The following is a 16619-nucleotide window of genomic DNA, read 5'->3' on the forward strand; positions in this document are numbered from 1 at the left end:
AGAAGAAATAAGAAAAATGGTAAGAAAGAGAAAAAATATGGCAAAAAGAGAAGTCAAATAAGTTAAAGAAGAATGGTGATCATGTCATCTAAACTAAAGAAAAAATAATTATCTTAATGATGAACATATATATATATATGACAATTAGTATTACTTAGTGTGTGTAATTGATTAATTAATAAGAATATAGATCATTTATGCACTCTGTAATTGATTAAATTAGAGGTAATTTGTGTAATATTTTATTATTTAAATAGTTATCATTTTTTATATTAGGTTTGTATCCTTATATCACTAAGTTATGCATGCAGTATTATATATTTTATAGATATATCAGGTTACATTTATATATAAGAGTGTATTTATATGAATTATTTTATGTATATGTATATTAGATTGTATTTGTATACAATATTTTATGAAATAGTCTGTGTACTAAAAAAGAAATAAATTATAAATTAAATGCAGAAGCGAAATAAATAGTTAATGTTTACATTCTTTACACAATAATTCAAATTACCTAATAGGGTTACGGGAATAACCATTTCAAAAGAAATAACGAAAAATTAAGGAAACAAATGAAAAATAAACGATTGGGCATTCTACTCGCAACCTTCTTGTGGATCGGGGTTCTGAATATTGGTTCTTTTAATTTGAAATAGTTAATGGAAGAATGAGTTACACTACCCCAATAAGAATATCACGCTACTCACCGACACAGAAATGAATGTTGGTAAAAAATATAAAAATAATTAATGGAACTCTTAATTTAAATAAATCCGTTTATCATGAATAAAAACTATTTATTACCTGCTTACCGTAGTGAGATTTTTTAAACCAACCTATATAGTCAAGAATATAAACAACACCATAATCTCATACGCAATCATTTGAAACAATAACTTTTCTCTTTTATCAGCCTACTGGTATCCATGAGGGTTCATAGAGATATCTCTACTACACGTGAACTTTTATTCAACATTTTCAAATAACGGGTCATCCCCATACTCCGTCCGCTATGAGCGCCAAAAGAAACCATTTCTCAATATCCCGTCCGGTATGAGGGTGAAACAGGTCATCCTTATACCCCGTCCGGTATGAGCACTAAATTACCAATTCTCGATACCCCGTCCAGTATGAGATAACGTTTACGGTAGGGCTCCCTATGCACCCGGTTCGTCCACTATCTTCCAAAATATCCAGTAAGGCTGTCGTTCATCCATCCACATAATCATATAATTTTCTGTTTACCTTTAATTTTCAGTTACTCAATTTAACCGTAATCACATAAAACAAGCAATCCATACATCAAAGAAACACAATTGCATCATCATACCAATTTTAGTGTATTATCATACATTCGAAAATTGTAAAATCAAGCAATCAGTTAAACATGGAAAACAGTAATAAGTAATCGATCCCGACTCTATTAGTAACCTGTAATTAATTACGAACATTTTCTAAATTACACAAAATATCGTATGATTATTAATTAAACTTTAATTCCATAACAGAGAATAAAGTGAAGGATTCTTACTTGAATTGGTGTCCGAACGTTAAGTCTTTTGATTGTGCTTATTGGCAGTTCTCGGGTTCCCTGAATTTTTTTTTCCGGAAATTAAAATACACTTCAAGTACCTATAAATATCCTAAAAAATCCAAAATCAGTGTTAGAAACTCTTTTTGGTCAATTCCAAAATTTCGGCACGACAGCTCTGTCGTGCTTCAGCGATGGCACTGTCGCATGGGCCAGTGGTTTGCTTCGGGTTCGCTGTTTTTTAGCTTTTTTTCTGTTAGATTTTGGCTGATTTTGTACTAATTCTTGTGAGAAAACACGTTAAGGGGCCTCGGTTGGCTAAAAAAAATTAAAAATTTAAAGCTTACCGGTGACAGGGTTCTCTGGTGCGGCAGCTCCGCCGATTCACCTTCGCAGTTGGGTGTTTTGCTTCGGTCAACCTGTAGAAAAAGGAGTGGTGATTACAATGGTAAAAAAATTATACGAAACAGGAATCGGGAAGGGGCTCATTGGAGGCGATTTTTGTATTTTTTCGCAGCGGCGCCGCCAATTTTTGCCAGCAGTTTTCGACTCATCCGCCGGTCTTTTTATTCCGATTTGACCATGAGGGTGTTCAAAATTAAATTTTGAGCAATTGGAGAAAATCAGAATTGGCTCCAGCGCGGCGGTAGGTGATGATTGGATCTCCTCCCGGCGACTGGCTCTTCTTCTCCGACGGGGGGGTCTGGTGGCTAAGGTTAGAGTTTGGTGTGAAGATGGTAATTTATATCTGTTTTCTTTTAATATGAGTCGTCTATCGCGTTTGATCTGCATCGTCCGATCGCGTTTAAATAAAGAGTGAATCTAGACCGTTCATTGCGATTTGATCTGAACCATTCAATTACGTTTAAAGTGAGAACGGATCTGGACCATCTGTACGTGCGGGAACAAATCCAAACCGTCCGATCGCGGGCACGCGGATCACCAGCGTGGCCTCCTGCATGACACTGCGTCTGCGTACCTTATCATGCGGGTTCGTCGAGGTTGCTGACTGGGCGTCCTACGTGGCACAATTTTCTTAAATTGTATTTTGACATTCGGTTTCCGATTTTTCTTTCAAAAATACTCACAAAACTAAATTTTCACCCATTTTTCTTAAAATTATTTTTAATTTTATCATCTAATTAATTTTCTTCATTTTTTACATTAAATAAAAATTCAAATTTTAAAAATTATATTTATACATCAATTTTAATTACATTAAAATTAATTAATTAAAAGTGTTACATTTTATGTATATAAGATTGTTTTTATTAAATGTGATCTTACGCTATTGTTGATATATTAATTGATAATGATATGACGAAACCGAGTGTCAATTAAATTGTATAGAATTCAAGTTATATCTAAGCATATATTCTTCAAAGATAATGTTTTTCAAAAGTTACAAATTAGGTTTAATAAAGAAAGTTACAAATTTTTTAATAAAAAATTATATTTTTACTCTAAAATCAAATAGAGGTCAAGAAGGAAAAATGAAGGTCAAATATTCTGCAATGAGGCAGACGCGACCAATCTGCACTGTCTTTAGTCTTGATATAATCCGACGGTTGATACTGCCTGATGATGAGTTTACACGTGAGTGGCTTCACTGTAACATTCCACCTATCTTCCCAGTTTCACTTGCCAGTTGACCAGTCAAGCCCTTGATTGACCGAAGTCTACAGCTCCATTCCTGAGAATTGAAATGATCTCTCCTGTCCGACCCACTTCACTGGTATAATTTTTTTAAGCATCTAACTCTTTCTACAAGTTGGTATGAAGCCCGGTCTTGATTAAGCTAATCCAATTCTTTTCATCTCCATTGTTCATTTAATTTTCGTGTCTTAACTTAAATACCTATTTCTTCTGTTTTTAATCTTTTTCGCCTATTTAAGAAGTATTGTACAGGTAAATTTACTGCTTACTAGGTTTAACAGAGCTCGTTCTGGTGAAATTTTGGGTCAGTTATGGAATTCCTGTTTGGGTTTTAGAGCAATTTCTGTGAATGGAATTCAGAATTTGGAAGTTAGGATTTTTATGGTAGAGGACAAGAAAACTCCAATTGCGTGTTATTGGGTGAGAACTGATCTGGGTTATTGTTAGATTACTTGTTATTTCCTGTAGTTAGATCTAAATGGATTTGCATTTGAAGAAGTTGTTTGGTAGATTCCAGGACCAATTTGGATCTGGTCCTGGACTAGGTCCCGGATCAGGGACATGTTTAATGAAGGTTGATGGAATCTCTCCTAGTTTCATTAAATCCATATTTAAAGGTTCTGCAGCTTTGTTTAGAACTCAGCCATGGAAGAGATTGCGCCCAGGACATTTGTTTGGTATCCGGGTTGGGAAGGATTCTGATTGGTCTGGCAAGAAACAGCCTTTCCCTTTTGTCCAGTTCATCGGAGGGGATGGAGGGGATATCGCATTTTACATGTTTCGAACTGAGAATGATGCTAAATTGATGACAGATTCAAGAGAGACGATACGGGCTCCAAATGTTGAGCTTTTGAGGGTTACTTATGAGCTTGAGTCATTGATGTTTCCTTCAAATCGTAGAATGATCAAGTCTTTGTCGTTAGAAGCATCAGGACCTGATCGGTTTCCTGTCATTGATGTTACACACTGTACATCATCGGGAGAACTAGGTTTCAGGAATCCAACTCTTGAAGAGCTTAGATTTGTCTATGCGTTCATGAAAGCGTTTTCTTTGTTGCATCCCTTGCTTGAGGAGGATAAAGAAAAGGCTCAAAAATTGTCAAGGATGTTATATTTTGAACCATTTATTGAGACAGTTGACGTCCAGTGGCCTCCAGAAATGGTCAAGGGCAATGACTTTGTTGTAGTTACAATCTCACATCCACCCGGTTGGACATATGAAGAAAAAGCCAGCTCAACACCCACCGAGAATGCAGAATCATCATCTCTGGAGGAGGCCTTAGTTTCCTTATAAACCATGAAGATAATATATATGTATTTACCCTCCTTAAATGTGCTTACCATTTGTGGTTCCTGCAGGATTTCCAAAACTGGGTTTTTCTGGTAGACCATAGAGATTGATATGTGCATTTTCGTGTTTATTTCGTGATGTGATTTTTTACTCCTTTTGTTGTGCTATAGTGTTGTCACTAAATTTTTGTTTGCTTGTCACTTATTTCCCGTTTTCCTTTGTTGATCGCAAACAAGAAAACTTATTAGGCCTCTGTTTCAGTTTCATAATAATGCTGTCTACGCACTTGCATATGTTTCAATTCAGTTTTAGGTTCGGGTTGGAAAATAATTATTTCAGTTCTGTTTATTATGAAATTATCATGACACGACCTCATTTTATTGTGTTCCTTCTGATAGCATATTAGATTTCCTGTTTATTCATGGTCTGCTTGGATTATACCCGGAAAAAAGTCTGGTGTATCGGACTTTCGTCAATGTCCTTCCCTGAAGTTCCAAGTTAATTATTTGAAGTTTGTGTAATTAATTAATATGCTGGTTCTTTAAATTCTCATATAATTTGAATAACTTATGTTTCTTAAGGCAGTTAATCCTTTGGTAGCTGCTTACCTTCGTAGAATTTCCGTGGTTATCGAATCAGTCACCTCTGGGAATTTCTAAATCTTATCTACAGATTATTTATACTGCTATTCAGATGTCGAAGTTATGCTCGGATAGGTTTAACTTTGGAACACCAAATCCATTTTACATCTGAGTGATTGATCAATTGCTTGCTGATCATTGAAGACCAATTTGGTTTGAGGGGAGTGACAATAATTTTGTGATTATAATGCAGTGTAAGATAGAAGATGAAATGAATTGTTGGAGTCTCTTATCTTTTCTGAAACCATTCACTCATTATTACATATATATATATATATTATAGTACAACTAATCCATGAACAGTCAACCATCATACTGTAAAAGTTAACTAAGTTAAATCTATGGTTATAGGGTCTTTTACAGTCTATGTTTGTTTGAATAGAATTTTTCAGTGGCATGTTTGGGTTTAGGAATTCTCTTGTTAAGAGGGAGCAACTCGAAATCTCTGGGCTATTGGGAAATTCCTTTTGACCTTCTTGTCAACTAAAATGAATCACATAGCAGAATTTTATGGAATTCTTAAGTAAGTTTTTACATTTCTATTTTTTAATATTAAAATCTGAAGTAATTTTTAAGAACAAAATAAAAAATATCAAAACGAAATCGGAAAGTACATCATTTTCACGATCGGAGAGCGAGAGAGAAGTAGAAGCAGCTTGACTTGGCTGAGCTCAAGGAATTTCTCAAGAGGAGGAAGTGGATCGAGTTGGATGAGTTCGAACTTAATTAAGATCAGAGCTTGAGTTCGTGAGCCTTAACGAGATATTCTTTTCGGCATAAAACCAAACAACTCAGCCTCATCAAACTCTTAGTCAAGATCAATGTCTTGCTTCCTCTATCCCCGTCTGCTCTAGGGCTCACAAGATGTCAAGCTCTTGATGGAGCTGAAGAGTAATGAAGCTGGTGCTAAGTAAGAATACATTTTTATAATTATATAAATTTAAGTGAATAAAAATTATGTACAAGTAAAAAAATTTTAAAAAAAAATTATTTTAAAAAGAAATTGACAAGTATTAATTTTTAAATTTACTTATATATATATATGATATATTAGATTCTTATTAATTATATAGTTAAAATTAAAATCAATATTGGTTTTTAATTTGTATCTATAAAAAAATGACTATATATATATATATATATTTTATTTATTGAATAAATTAATATATTATTTTTATTAAATTATTATTTAAAGTAAAATTTTTAATTAAATGATTATTACTTTCATAAATTTTTATATGTTATTTTCGGAAAATTATGTTCTTAATTATAATTACTTCTGAACTGTAAGAACTTTTGTGGAATTTAACCTTTTTATTTTTATTTTTTCAGCTTCTTGCAAACTGAAACTGTGTTTTGAAATTTGAATTAACAGAACAAAACCAGCATGTGTATATATATATATATGTGATTTGAAAGCAGAGCCGTATAAGAGAAACCCCCAGGGAATCCCCCGCCACTCCGACAACAATGTCAACCTCCAATCCCCATCCCGTCACCACCCACCCTTTCGCCACCTCAACCACCACCGCAGTCTCCAAAACTCCTCCACAGCCGCCGCCTCCGCCGCCACCTCCATCACCCGCTCAGCAACAACAGCCAAGACCCATCATTCCTCCTCCTCCTCCTCCTTCCCATCATCACCACCTCTACACTCCCCAATCTCTCCCTCTTCGATCTCCAAACTCCACCATTGTTTCTACTCCTGGTACTAGACCCACTCACCACCATCATCATCAAGACCCATCTCCTCAATCTCAGGGGATTCTTTACCCAGTTGCCTCTTCAGGTCGCGGCTTTATGCCCAAACACGTCAGGCCCTCCGCTGATCAGACCGTCACTGTCGCCAATCTTGGTGCTTACCCGCCGCCTCGTTCTGTGCTCGGTTACCATCATAGGTCGACCGGGTCGCCTCATATGGAAGCCGTGAATCATTCTATGCACCTGATTAGAGCTAATCAACCCCATCCGCACTTACAGAACCAGCATCCTCATGTTGGCTCAGCTCCCATTAAGGGAATTCCGGTCTCCGTTCAACCCAAGGTTCGTTTTTTTTCTCTCTTCAATTTTTCTTTATAATATATTCCCTTTATAATGTTTACTAGGGATTTCGTTGCTCCTTCGGTTAATCTGATGATAAGTACTATAAATATGTTGTTCATTGGACGGGCTTTTGAACTGAAGGTGAAGGGCGAGCCGGGCACTGGTTACCGTTTCCTTTACCTTTCTTGTCCAGTTGTTTGGTTGTTGAGGATTCTAGTGCTAGTAGTGTGGTTTTACTCTTTAAAGATAACCTAGAAATCAAGTGTCATTGCAGGAGGAAATAATTTGCTTTTTTCATTTTTTTTTTCTTTTTTTCTTGATTCTTTTGAAAGTACATCCTATTTTGATTCTATTAAAAAGGAAGATACATCCTATGCTATGTTTAAGGAACTTGATTAGTGTGCATGGGAATACAAACCTCTTCCACCTGCATTTCAGCTATGAAAGCCCATTACAATTTAGACCTATTTTTTTTCAGATTTATCTCTTTTCTGTATTTGAAAGTATTGGCAATTCTCTACATTGAATTGCATGGACCTCTCAAGAGGGGTCAAAATTTGATGGTCTAAATTATGATAACTTTATCTTACTTATTGTTAAGATTTTTTAATCATGCCTAATCCATTCAATTATTAACAAACTTATTTTTTATTGTTAGATTCCGAAATTACATTTCAGGCTTTCAGCCATTCAACTGTTTTAATAGATTAAAGGTCAAGTTTTATTTTGATTTAATCTAATTGAAAATAAGAAGTCAGTTGTCATGCCTTTATTTGAAGTCAAGTCGTGATGGATTTTTCCATTCAAGAGTCACCTACATCATGAAAAAAATTGAATAAGCTAAAAAGGAAAGACAAGCTTCTTGTGAAGTGTTGGAATTGATTGTATCCCACTAGTTATTTTGGGTGCCTTGAACTTTTAAGTTGAAGTTGTTTGTGTAGAGTGGATTTGTGCAATGAGTGTTACTAATGGCATCGGGTTCATAAACTCGGTGGCATCTCCATAGGCCCTTGATTGATGAATTGAGATGTTTTTGGTAACATGTTTAACATGATCTATATGTTTTAATTTTAGTGTTTTGATAGAAAATCTAGATAGAGTGTATCATAAATCCTAATTTTATTTTTAATGTTTTGGTACAAAATCTAGGTATTGAGTGAAATAGAAATCATGTAGATTTAGTCATTTACTCCCTACCTGAGGACTTAATTCTTGGGCATGCAGCAGTGGGATTTTTCTTTTGATGGGAAAGAAGATATTATTAAGAGCAAAAGAGACTACAAAGAGGGAGGATAAAGTACCCTCGTAGCAAAGGAAAAAGAAGCAAAATAGAAAACAGTGAAAAAGGAGTAAATATCAATGCAGTAGCCTAGTAATTCCTTTGCATGATTGACAAAGGCAACCCTTGAAATGTACTATGAACTTTAGACCATAAAGAGGACATGCAAAGCAACTTACCCCAAAAAGAAGTGCAGTATTGACATGTGGATAAAAGATCATGGTACTGCATTCAAGCCACAGAACCCAATACACGTCAAAAAAGCCCCTCCTGTATAACACTCTATCTCCCTTATTCTTCACAAAGCTCTAAAGAAGCAGGAAAAACACCAAAAAGTGGGAGGATGTACCTTACACTTTGCAAAATACAAGCGGCTTTTTCCTAAGCTACCAGGCTACTACAGTTTAGAAACAAATCACAGTTTGTCTCCGATGCTTGAAGGCACGTACGTAAAAGGCAGTAGGTTTGTTCTTGATCAGAGGTGGATTTCTTGTAAGATTGTGAAACTAAAACATATAAAATCATTAAAATGAGGATGCACCAAATTTATTTAAGGACATGCCTTGTCAGATTAGAGAGTGTAGTTATAAGCAGCTTGTAGGTAGTCCTGACTACTTTATCTCTCCAGTGAATTTAAAGAATGCACTTATAAGCACCTGTTTATTAGACCTTATAAGCACATTCAAGTATGAATATTACTCTGACTTTTGTGTATATTATAGTTATTTGGATAGCACAAGTTCCTGGGATCTATGTACCAGATTTTTTGAACTGGTTCATGGAATGAGTTCATTTGGTTTTGTTTTGGTTCTCAAATTGGACCTTGAAAAGTAATGAACCAGCTGACGAACAACTCGGGCAAGGTAAGAAATTGGGCTTGAGTAGGATTCTGAAGATTGAGAGAGAAAAATAGTAGAGAAATACTCGATTATGTTAGGCAGAGGGGATCACTAGCATCTGTTGTGAGGTAGGCAAGACGAAAACTGGATTTTTGTAAAGATGCAACCTGTCCTGAAAGGTCCATAGTTCCCCCTTGGAGTCTTTCTGCAGTCAATCCACCAATTTTTGAAAGTGGGAGAGGTAATAATTACTTCTTGGATGACATAAAACATGCAATTGAAGCATGGAGATGGCATCTAAAGTGCCTAAGTCTTTGGGTTGGTGGGAGAGGGCATTCGCCACTATGTTTTCTTTTCTCCCATGGTAATTGATGATGAAATCAAATCCTATTAGCTTACTTTGGGATGAGTCTGACTAGGAGCTTTCTTCCATCTTTTGTCAAAACGTCCTGCAAACATAAGTTTTTCCAGTGAAAATGTTTTGTGCAGGGTGATTTGCCGCAGGATCAAGCAGATTGGTTTTAACACAATATGGCCTATGTGTAATTTGACAATGTGATTTAATGAGGAATAAAGCCCATGTTATTAGTATCAATATGAGATAGACGATACACTGATTTCTTAGTTTTATGTATTGCTTGTATCCATTTGGTATGGCTATGCTGCCTGAATTTTCTGCATAGCTGTGATTTTCTTTTTCGAATTTCTATCAGCACACAAATTTTTGAGAAGCATAGTTCATTAATTTCATGGTATTTTTTTAATCTTTTGTTCTAAACTGTAGGTGTATTGACTGCAAATTTTAAGCTGGAAAATGATTTGGGTTTGTAAAAAGAATGCGCAAACTATATTTGACATGCAGTGATACAAGCTAACAACTCAACAAACATTTATTTCGTACTTATTTTCAGTGACATTCTGACAGTCCTACTATTGAAATGCCTGAAGTCCCACATCGCATCTATCTGTTTTCTCTGGTTGGAATATTGTTTACCGTATGCATGACCTCATTTAGCATGCAATCTAAAAGATTTTAAGTTCAAAGACTAGCTCTTTATGTTAGCATCAGTGATAAGGGAGAAAGAATAAGATGTTAGGAAGTTCATAGTTTGTTAACCTCAACACAGCAATGTTAGTTTGACTGAGCTTGGTCAAATATGCAAAATACAGTTCATTATGTTGGCCTTCTTGATTCCTCTCAAGCCTGCATATATCACTCCCAGCCAAAAAGAAGGAAATTCAGTGCAGAAATGTAAATTTGTTAAAGTTGAAATATGATTTTTATTGGAGTTATATAGCTCGTATCTATCTTGTTATGGTACTCGAAGCTTTTCAGTTACCATTTGATCTAGACTAAAGCATTCTGAGGATTTTACTTTTTTATTCTTAATTATACGGAGACTTTCTTAGCATATCTGTATGCATCCTATTTAGCTGCATCTTCTGTGTCAAAGATTTGTAGCTTGTGGAACTTGAAAACAATCTTGGTTTCTGATTTCTTCTATTTCATTTGCTCAAAATTTTGAATTTCCTTTGTTTAGGTAGCTTCACTACCATCTTCAGTTCCTGACGGTAATGGGCACAGAAATTCTAGGTAAAACAATATTTGGCATTTTACTTCACCTTGCCCTTTTCCCCTGCCAAAATCATTTGGTTGTGCACCAACACTAATGTTTTCGTGTTTGAATTGCTTGTAGAATTAGAGATGACACTCCTGCCACTACAGATGTCATTAGAGATCGAAAGGTAAGCATAATTATTATTTTTTTAAAAATAGACTTTTTGTCTGTATTCTATTGCTTCGCCTATATTTACATTTGCTGGTTTAGATAAACTTGCATAAACATTCCCTCTTCCCCCAAAAAGTAGATCTAAATATTTTTGTTCTAGGTCCTATAGCTTTATCCAAGGTCTAAATGGAATGAAAAAGAATTAATTTTACTTGGCAACTATGACCTTCTTCAAGCACAATCGGTGTAAGTATCAGTATTCCAAGACGGACACTTAATTGGAACTCTAGATACTACAACAAATATGAAGTTGTCTAATGTGGTTTATTAAAACTATGTTGGGTTAAAATGGATAATACTTTCATGGAACTTCTCATGTTGTCAATATCTTTGTCAAGGATGGTCTATTGAACTAATATATGTATCAAACTGTTATAGCACCTCTAGTTACTAATTAGTTGTGTTCATATGTTAAGAACTTATTTCCATGGATAAAACCATTTATATCTCGTACAAGATTCATAATAGATTTCAAGGGAAATATAAGGAGGAGAAACTGCAAAAAAGGGGCAACTAATATTGAGGAGAACATGAAACGAAGTCTCCAAGCATGGTGAATTCTAGCACAGGAGAAAGACAATAAGAGGATGTTTGGGATTGCTGAAACAAATAAGCTTGAAGTTGAGGCAATAGATGCTTTTAGTTGGTTGATTTAGAAAAATAAGTAGTTAAATTTGGAATAATAGGTACTTATTGTTTTTTAAATACAAAATAACTACATAACAGTTAATAAGTGACTGAGCATGATAAGAAAATAACTACTCTTAGGTCTACAAAAAAAAAAAAAAAGGATAGGAGAGAGGTGCTTGATTTTTTTTTTCTTGCTTAAAGCTGTTTATTGGCATATAATAAAATAAACAATCTCAAACATTTTTAAACTAAAGGTATTTCAAGGATAATAGGAAGACAATAAATACATAGTTTTGGGTTCAAAGAAAAAGTGAATTTTTTCAATAGAAATCAAAGTTGATTGAAGGCATAATGGAGTCTGAAAGGAATATATAATATGTTTTCAATAAACGTACATCAAAAGCTTTGTTACTAGCTTTATACAGCTTGCTAGTCTTCTTTCTTTCACCATTTAGATTTTTTCCCAACATGTAGTTTGTCATGTAAAGATATCTATTGAAGAAATTTCCATAATAATTTGTTCTGTAGAACACTCTGCAAAGCTTGGTCTTTTTTCACATGAATTAGATTCTCTTTTGTTTGAAAAGGTGTGATGTCAATGAGGAGCATAAGATTTTCCAATCCAATGCATTAATTTTTGTAATGTATATTCTGGTGCATGAGTTTTATAACTCTCTGGTGGCTTGACTTTGCAATCTGCAAGAGAATAATAGCATCTATTTCTGGGTTTTTAGTAGATAGAAATGATTTACGGTTTACCTTTATTCGGCTAATATGTTTCCATCTTTATAATCATATTTCTACAGTTGGCCCTTCTTTCGAAATTTAAGAAATATGAAGTTGTAGCGCATATGATATGCAAGCATCTTGTCTTTTATTGATTGAAATTGGGAAGGACATGCCATTAGGACTACATTTGAGCAAATTGATTATGGTTCAGTTTGTTTTATTAGTTTTTGTTTTCGTCTATTTTGTAGGTCAGAATCTCAGATGGAGCTTCTCTCTACGCACTTTGTCGATCATGGTTGAAAAATGGAGTTCATGAGGAAATTCAGGTTTATGTCATCTTCTTTTGCATTCAATTTATGCTGTTATCTTATGTTCTGCTTTGTCAAAAACTGATGGTAGAAAATGATTTGCTTGTTCATTAGAAAATGATGTGAAGATTTTGGTTTACGTTATCTAGCTTTCAGTCTTGCTCCGGAGGATGCTAGTTAACAGGTTGCAATTTTTAGGTTTCTAGCTTTATAGTTTTTTGCATTTTTCATAGCTTTTAGGGAAGTTCTCACTGTGTCACAAGTGTTTTTATCTAATAATTCTAGTCTGTAGCCTGCTGACTGGCTGAGCGGTTTCGTTATTTTTTTAGAAAAAAGCTCCATTCATTCAGAGTTATATATAGAATTGGAATACAGGAGATTTTTTAATGCCTTGAGATTTTACTTGGTGGACAGCCACAATATGGAGACGGTTTGAAGTCTCTTCCAAGACCTTTGCCTGCACATGTAGCGGACGACAATTTGCCAATCAAGAAGGAAAGGGAAGAAGAGGAAAGTGAGGAGGAGGTTGGTTTAAAATCTAATTCATGAGTTTGGTTGGCACTATCATCATGCTTCTTTTCTCATATGTTTCATTGAAATTGGTCTGGAAGCCTCTTAAGCATCTGCTATTCTACTTCAGCTTGTTTTCCTGGGTACTTCTTTTATTTCTAACTCGGAATCCTTTGTACTAAGCTGACAAGTAATCAAATATTGTAATGATTTTGTTCTAATCTCATGTTCCTGTCAAAATCCTGTTCTTATCGCTGTTATATATTATAGTTCATAAATAGACCAAGGCTTCTACAAAAAATTCTATAGATTTAGTTTGAGATTATAGGGCTTGCTTTTGTGTAAGAAACTTATCATACTGGATCTAGGAAATGGGAATTTTAAGTCTTTAGAGGCCTAGGAATTTATAGCTATTATCTCATATATCTCCCTCATCTAAATTGTTTAATTTGCATTTTCCTTCTCTTAGAAATAACTTCATTCTGCCATTCCTGTGCTCAGGGTGAGGTATCTGTTGATCATTTATCAACTGAAGATCTTCTAAAAAGGCATATCAAGCGTGCTAAAAAGGTTAGAGCACGGTAAGTTTCCCATCTGACAAGTTGCTAACTTAGGGTGTGTGTGCTTGGAAGAGGTGGAGAGAATGGAGTGGAAAAGAATAGAAAATTTAGTAAATTAAACATTTAACTTTTTTGGAGGTTATTCATTAATGGAATGTAAGAGAAATGAGGGTGAATTATATACTTACATTCTCCCAAAGCCTAAAACTTTCTCTTGCATTGCTGGAGAATGAATGGAATGGAATGAAAACGTGAGTAAAATCTAATTTTAGCTGATTAACTAAATTATCATCGTTCTTTTATAATCCTTATAAGAAATAAGATTATTAATGTTTTTTGTATGTTCATAAGTTTACATTGCTCTCTTTTTCACTTCCTATTCAGACAAGTTAAGATATTTTAAGTCTGCTGTCATTCCATTCACTTCCGTTTCAACTTATGTTGGTACGTTACTTATTTATTATTCCCTGTCTCCCAAATGAAGCCTTTTTTTGTCAATTCTTCACCATCATCTCTGCTTTGCTTGGGGGCTGGCAAATAATGGTGTTTGCGTACTTGCTTTGGACTATGTGCTCCTGAATGAGCCTTAGACAAAATATGGAGACTGATTTAATGTATTGACCAAAGAAGAATTTACAAAGATTCAATCATAGGAATGCATACTTTCTGTTGGATCCTTCATTCTTTTTCTTGTCTTTATTTTGTAAATACGTATTTGCCACTTGCTTAAAAAATTCATGGTTTTCTAATTGTATAGATCTTTTTTCTGGTAAAGTATTACAAAATTTTGTTGACAGTTTGTTGACAGTTCAACTTCCTATATGCCCAAGTGCAGAGGCATCTGTTTGTGGATAAGTGGTGATTGCATGGAATTTATTTTAGGATTTCTTGAAATGACGCTTCTATTGACCTTCATTTAGTTAGTGAATGCAATACAAGCAAACTCACATGCATACGCGTGTATCTATGTGTGTGTGCGTGTGAGTATCATCAAGTGTATTTAAAAAGATTATATGATTTTTTTTTAAGGAAGTTAAGTTTCAAACAAATTTTTATGTGAATCAGAGATGATTAATGTAAGCTATGCTTTCCCCCCTCCCCTGCAGGTTGAGGGAAGAACGGTTAAAACGAATTGCTAGATACAAAAGCAGGCTTGCTCTTCTTCTGCCACCATTTGTGGAACAGTGCCGAAATGATTATGTTTGAATCATTGTGCAGCCTCAAGAAAGATAGGGTAAATGCTGTTTTCCTTTCTCATGACTTTAGGAATGTGATAGTATAGAGAATGAGTGAGCAGTCGCATGTTTTGCCACCCATAATATTTTCGTGTTTAATTAGATTGTCGGCCTGAGTTGTTAATCTTTGCAATTTCCCTATTTCTTTCGTAGTTTGGTATACAATTATTACTTTTTTGACTTCATTGTACATTATTGCCATGATGATGCTGCCTCTTCTTTGAAAATCTTAATAGAGCATGACCAGTTTCAGAGATAAACAATTTTATTTGCATTTATGTTCAGTTGTAAAAATTGTACGAACTAATTTATTTGATGATGCCTGATTGTTTTAACCCTTGAATAGGAAAAATTTTGATTCTTGAACTGCTTCACTGATATGCACCTATAATACATTAGGTACTTCATTCAAGAGCTAGAGACAGTGCTTTGAAGAACTGAGTTTCTGAGTTCTAATTTCATATTATATCGAAGTCTGATGATGAAAAGTTGAAAATTGGAAGCTTCAAACTAGGCGTTTACATTGAAAACCTTGAGCCATTTGTTACCATAGTATTTTTCTTTCAAACCCTTAATATATTAGGGTTTCAAAATCAATATTCGGGGTTTTAATACAAATAATTACATGATATTCTTTGCATATGTTCTTGTTCGGCTTGTGATTCACTCATTCCAAGTGAAATAACTTGTTCATGATAGATTTACATCTTTTTAACCTTTTCTCACAGATGATTCAACGGTTAAGAGAGTCGAGTCATCATAATTTACAGAGAAAACTATAGTTTTTATCTTCCCTATTATAATCTTATTGCAATTCAGTTTTTGTATCTCTTCTTCTTGACTCTCAAGAAGTCTATGGTTCCCATATATATATATTCTTTTGCAGAATAAATCTACAGAGATAATGAGAGAAATCAGTGGGAAAAGTAATCCCAAATGAAATCTTGTCCTTGAAAAAAGAAAATAGCTAATGATTGTAGTAATGAAAAGTCTTGTAGTGGATTCAGAGGATCCCAATTGTTTAACTGCAAAAAGATCAATTAACGTTTGACAAATGAAGAGCATGATTACATTCAAGAAATTTAAGAACAAAATCAATACAATTCAACCCATACGACCTCTAGTCAAACCACATTTTCTGTGGATTATGATGATTTACAGCACACATTTTAAACATTGTACATGTCCAAATGTGAAAGTATATGCAGAGATTTTACAAAAGGTGTTCCATTTGATTTGATTTGATTTTCTTTTCATATCATTTGTGGCATCAATACATTTATATATATATATATATAAATATAGAGTGCAAAATCTTTGAAAGTATAGTATTTCCCATAAACAAATATATTAAATTCTAATGTGACATTATAATAATGTAAAATTTGGGACTCTTTTCTTGTTCTTTTGCTTAGTTTGTAGAGAAAAAGAAAAGTCAAATAAGATGGGATTGTTTTAGATTAATAATTAGAATTAAGTGGTGATTAAAAAAATTTTAAGAATAAAAATCAAAGTTGGTAGAAAACAATCATGTCAAATAAGCCAATCACATTAAAGTTAATTAAGCACAT

The 16619-nt window shown here is 34.2% G+C and overlaps 2 protein-coding genes across 2 annotated transcripts; both read left to right on the forward strand.

The window, feature by feature from the left end:
* Positions 1–3049: 3049 nt before the first annotated feature.
* On the forward strand, positions 3050–4756 carry LOC110806994 (zinc finger MYND domain protein). The gene has a single exon (XM_022032009.2). It carries the CDS (start codon positions 3672–3674, stop codon positions 4485–4487), a length of 816 nt encoding a protein of 271 aa, XP_021887701.1. The 5' UTR covers positions 3050–3671; the 3' UTR covers positions 4488–4756.
* A 1770-nt stretch (positions 4757–6526) lies between these two features.
* Positions 6527–15763, forward strand: LOC110806995 (uncharacterized). Its single transcript, XM_088209682.1, has 8 exons — positions 6527–7168; positions 10828–10880; positions 10984–11032; positions 12684–12761; positions 13158–13268; positions 13755–13834; positions 14920–15047; positions 15448–15763. Exons 1-7 carry the CDS (start codon positions 6596–6598, stop codon positions 15017–15019), a joined length of 1044 nt encoding a protein of 347 aa, XP_088065808.1. The 5' UTR covers positions 6527–6595; the 3' UTR covers positions 15020–15047; positions 15448–15763.
* The last annotated feature ends 856 nt before the right edge of the window (positions 15764–16619 follow it).

The sequence above is a fragment of the Carica papaya genome, chromosome 8 (genome assembly GCF_054855325.1).
Source record: "Carica papaya isolate Zhongbai chromosome 8, ASM5485532v1, whole genome shotgun sequence".
Taxonomy (NCBI): Eukaryota; Viridiplantae; Streptophyta; class Magnoliopsida; order Brassicales; family Caricaceae; genus Carica; species Carica papaya.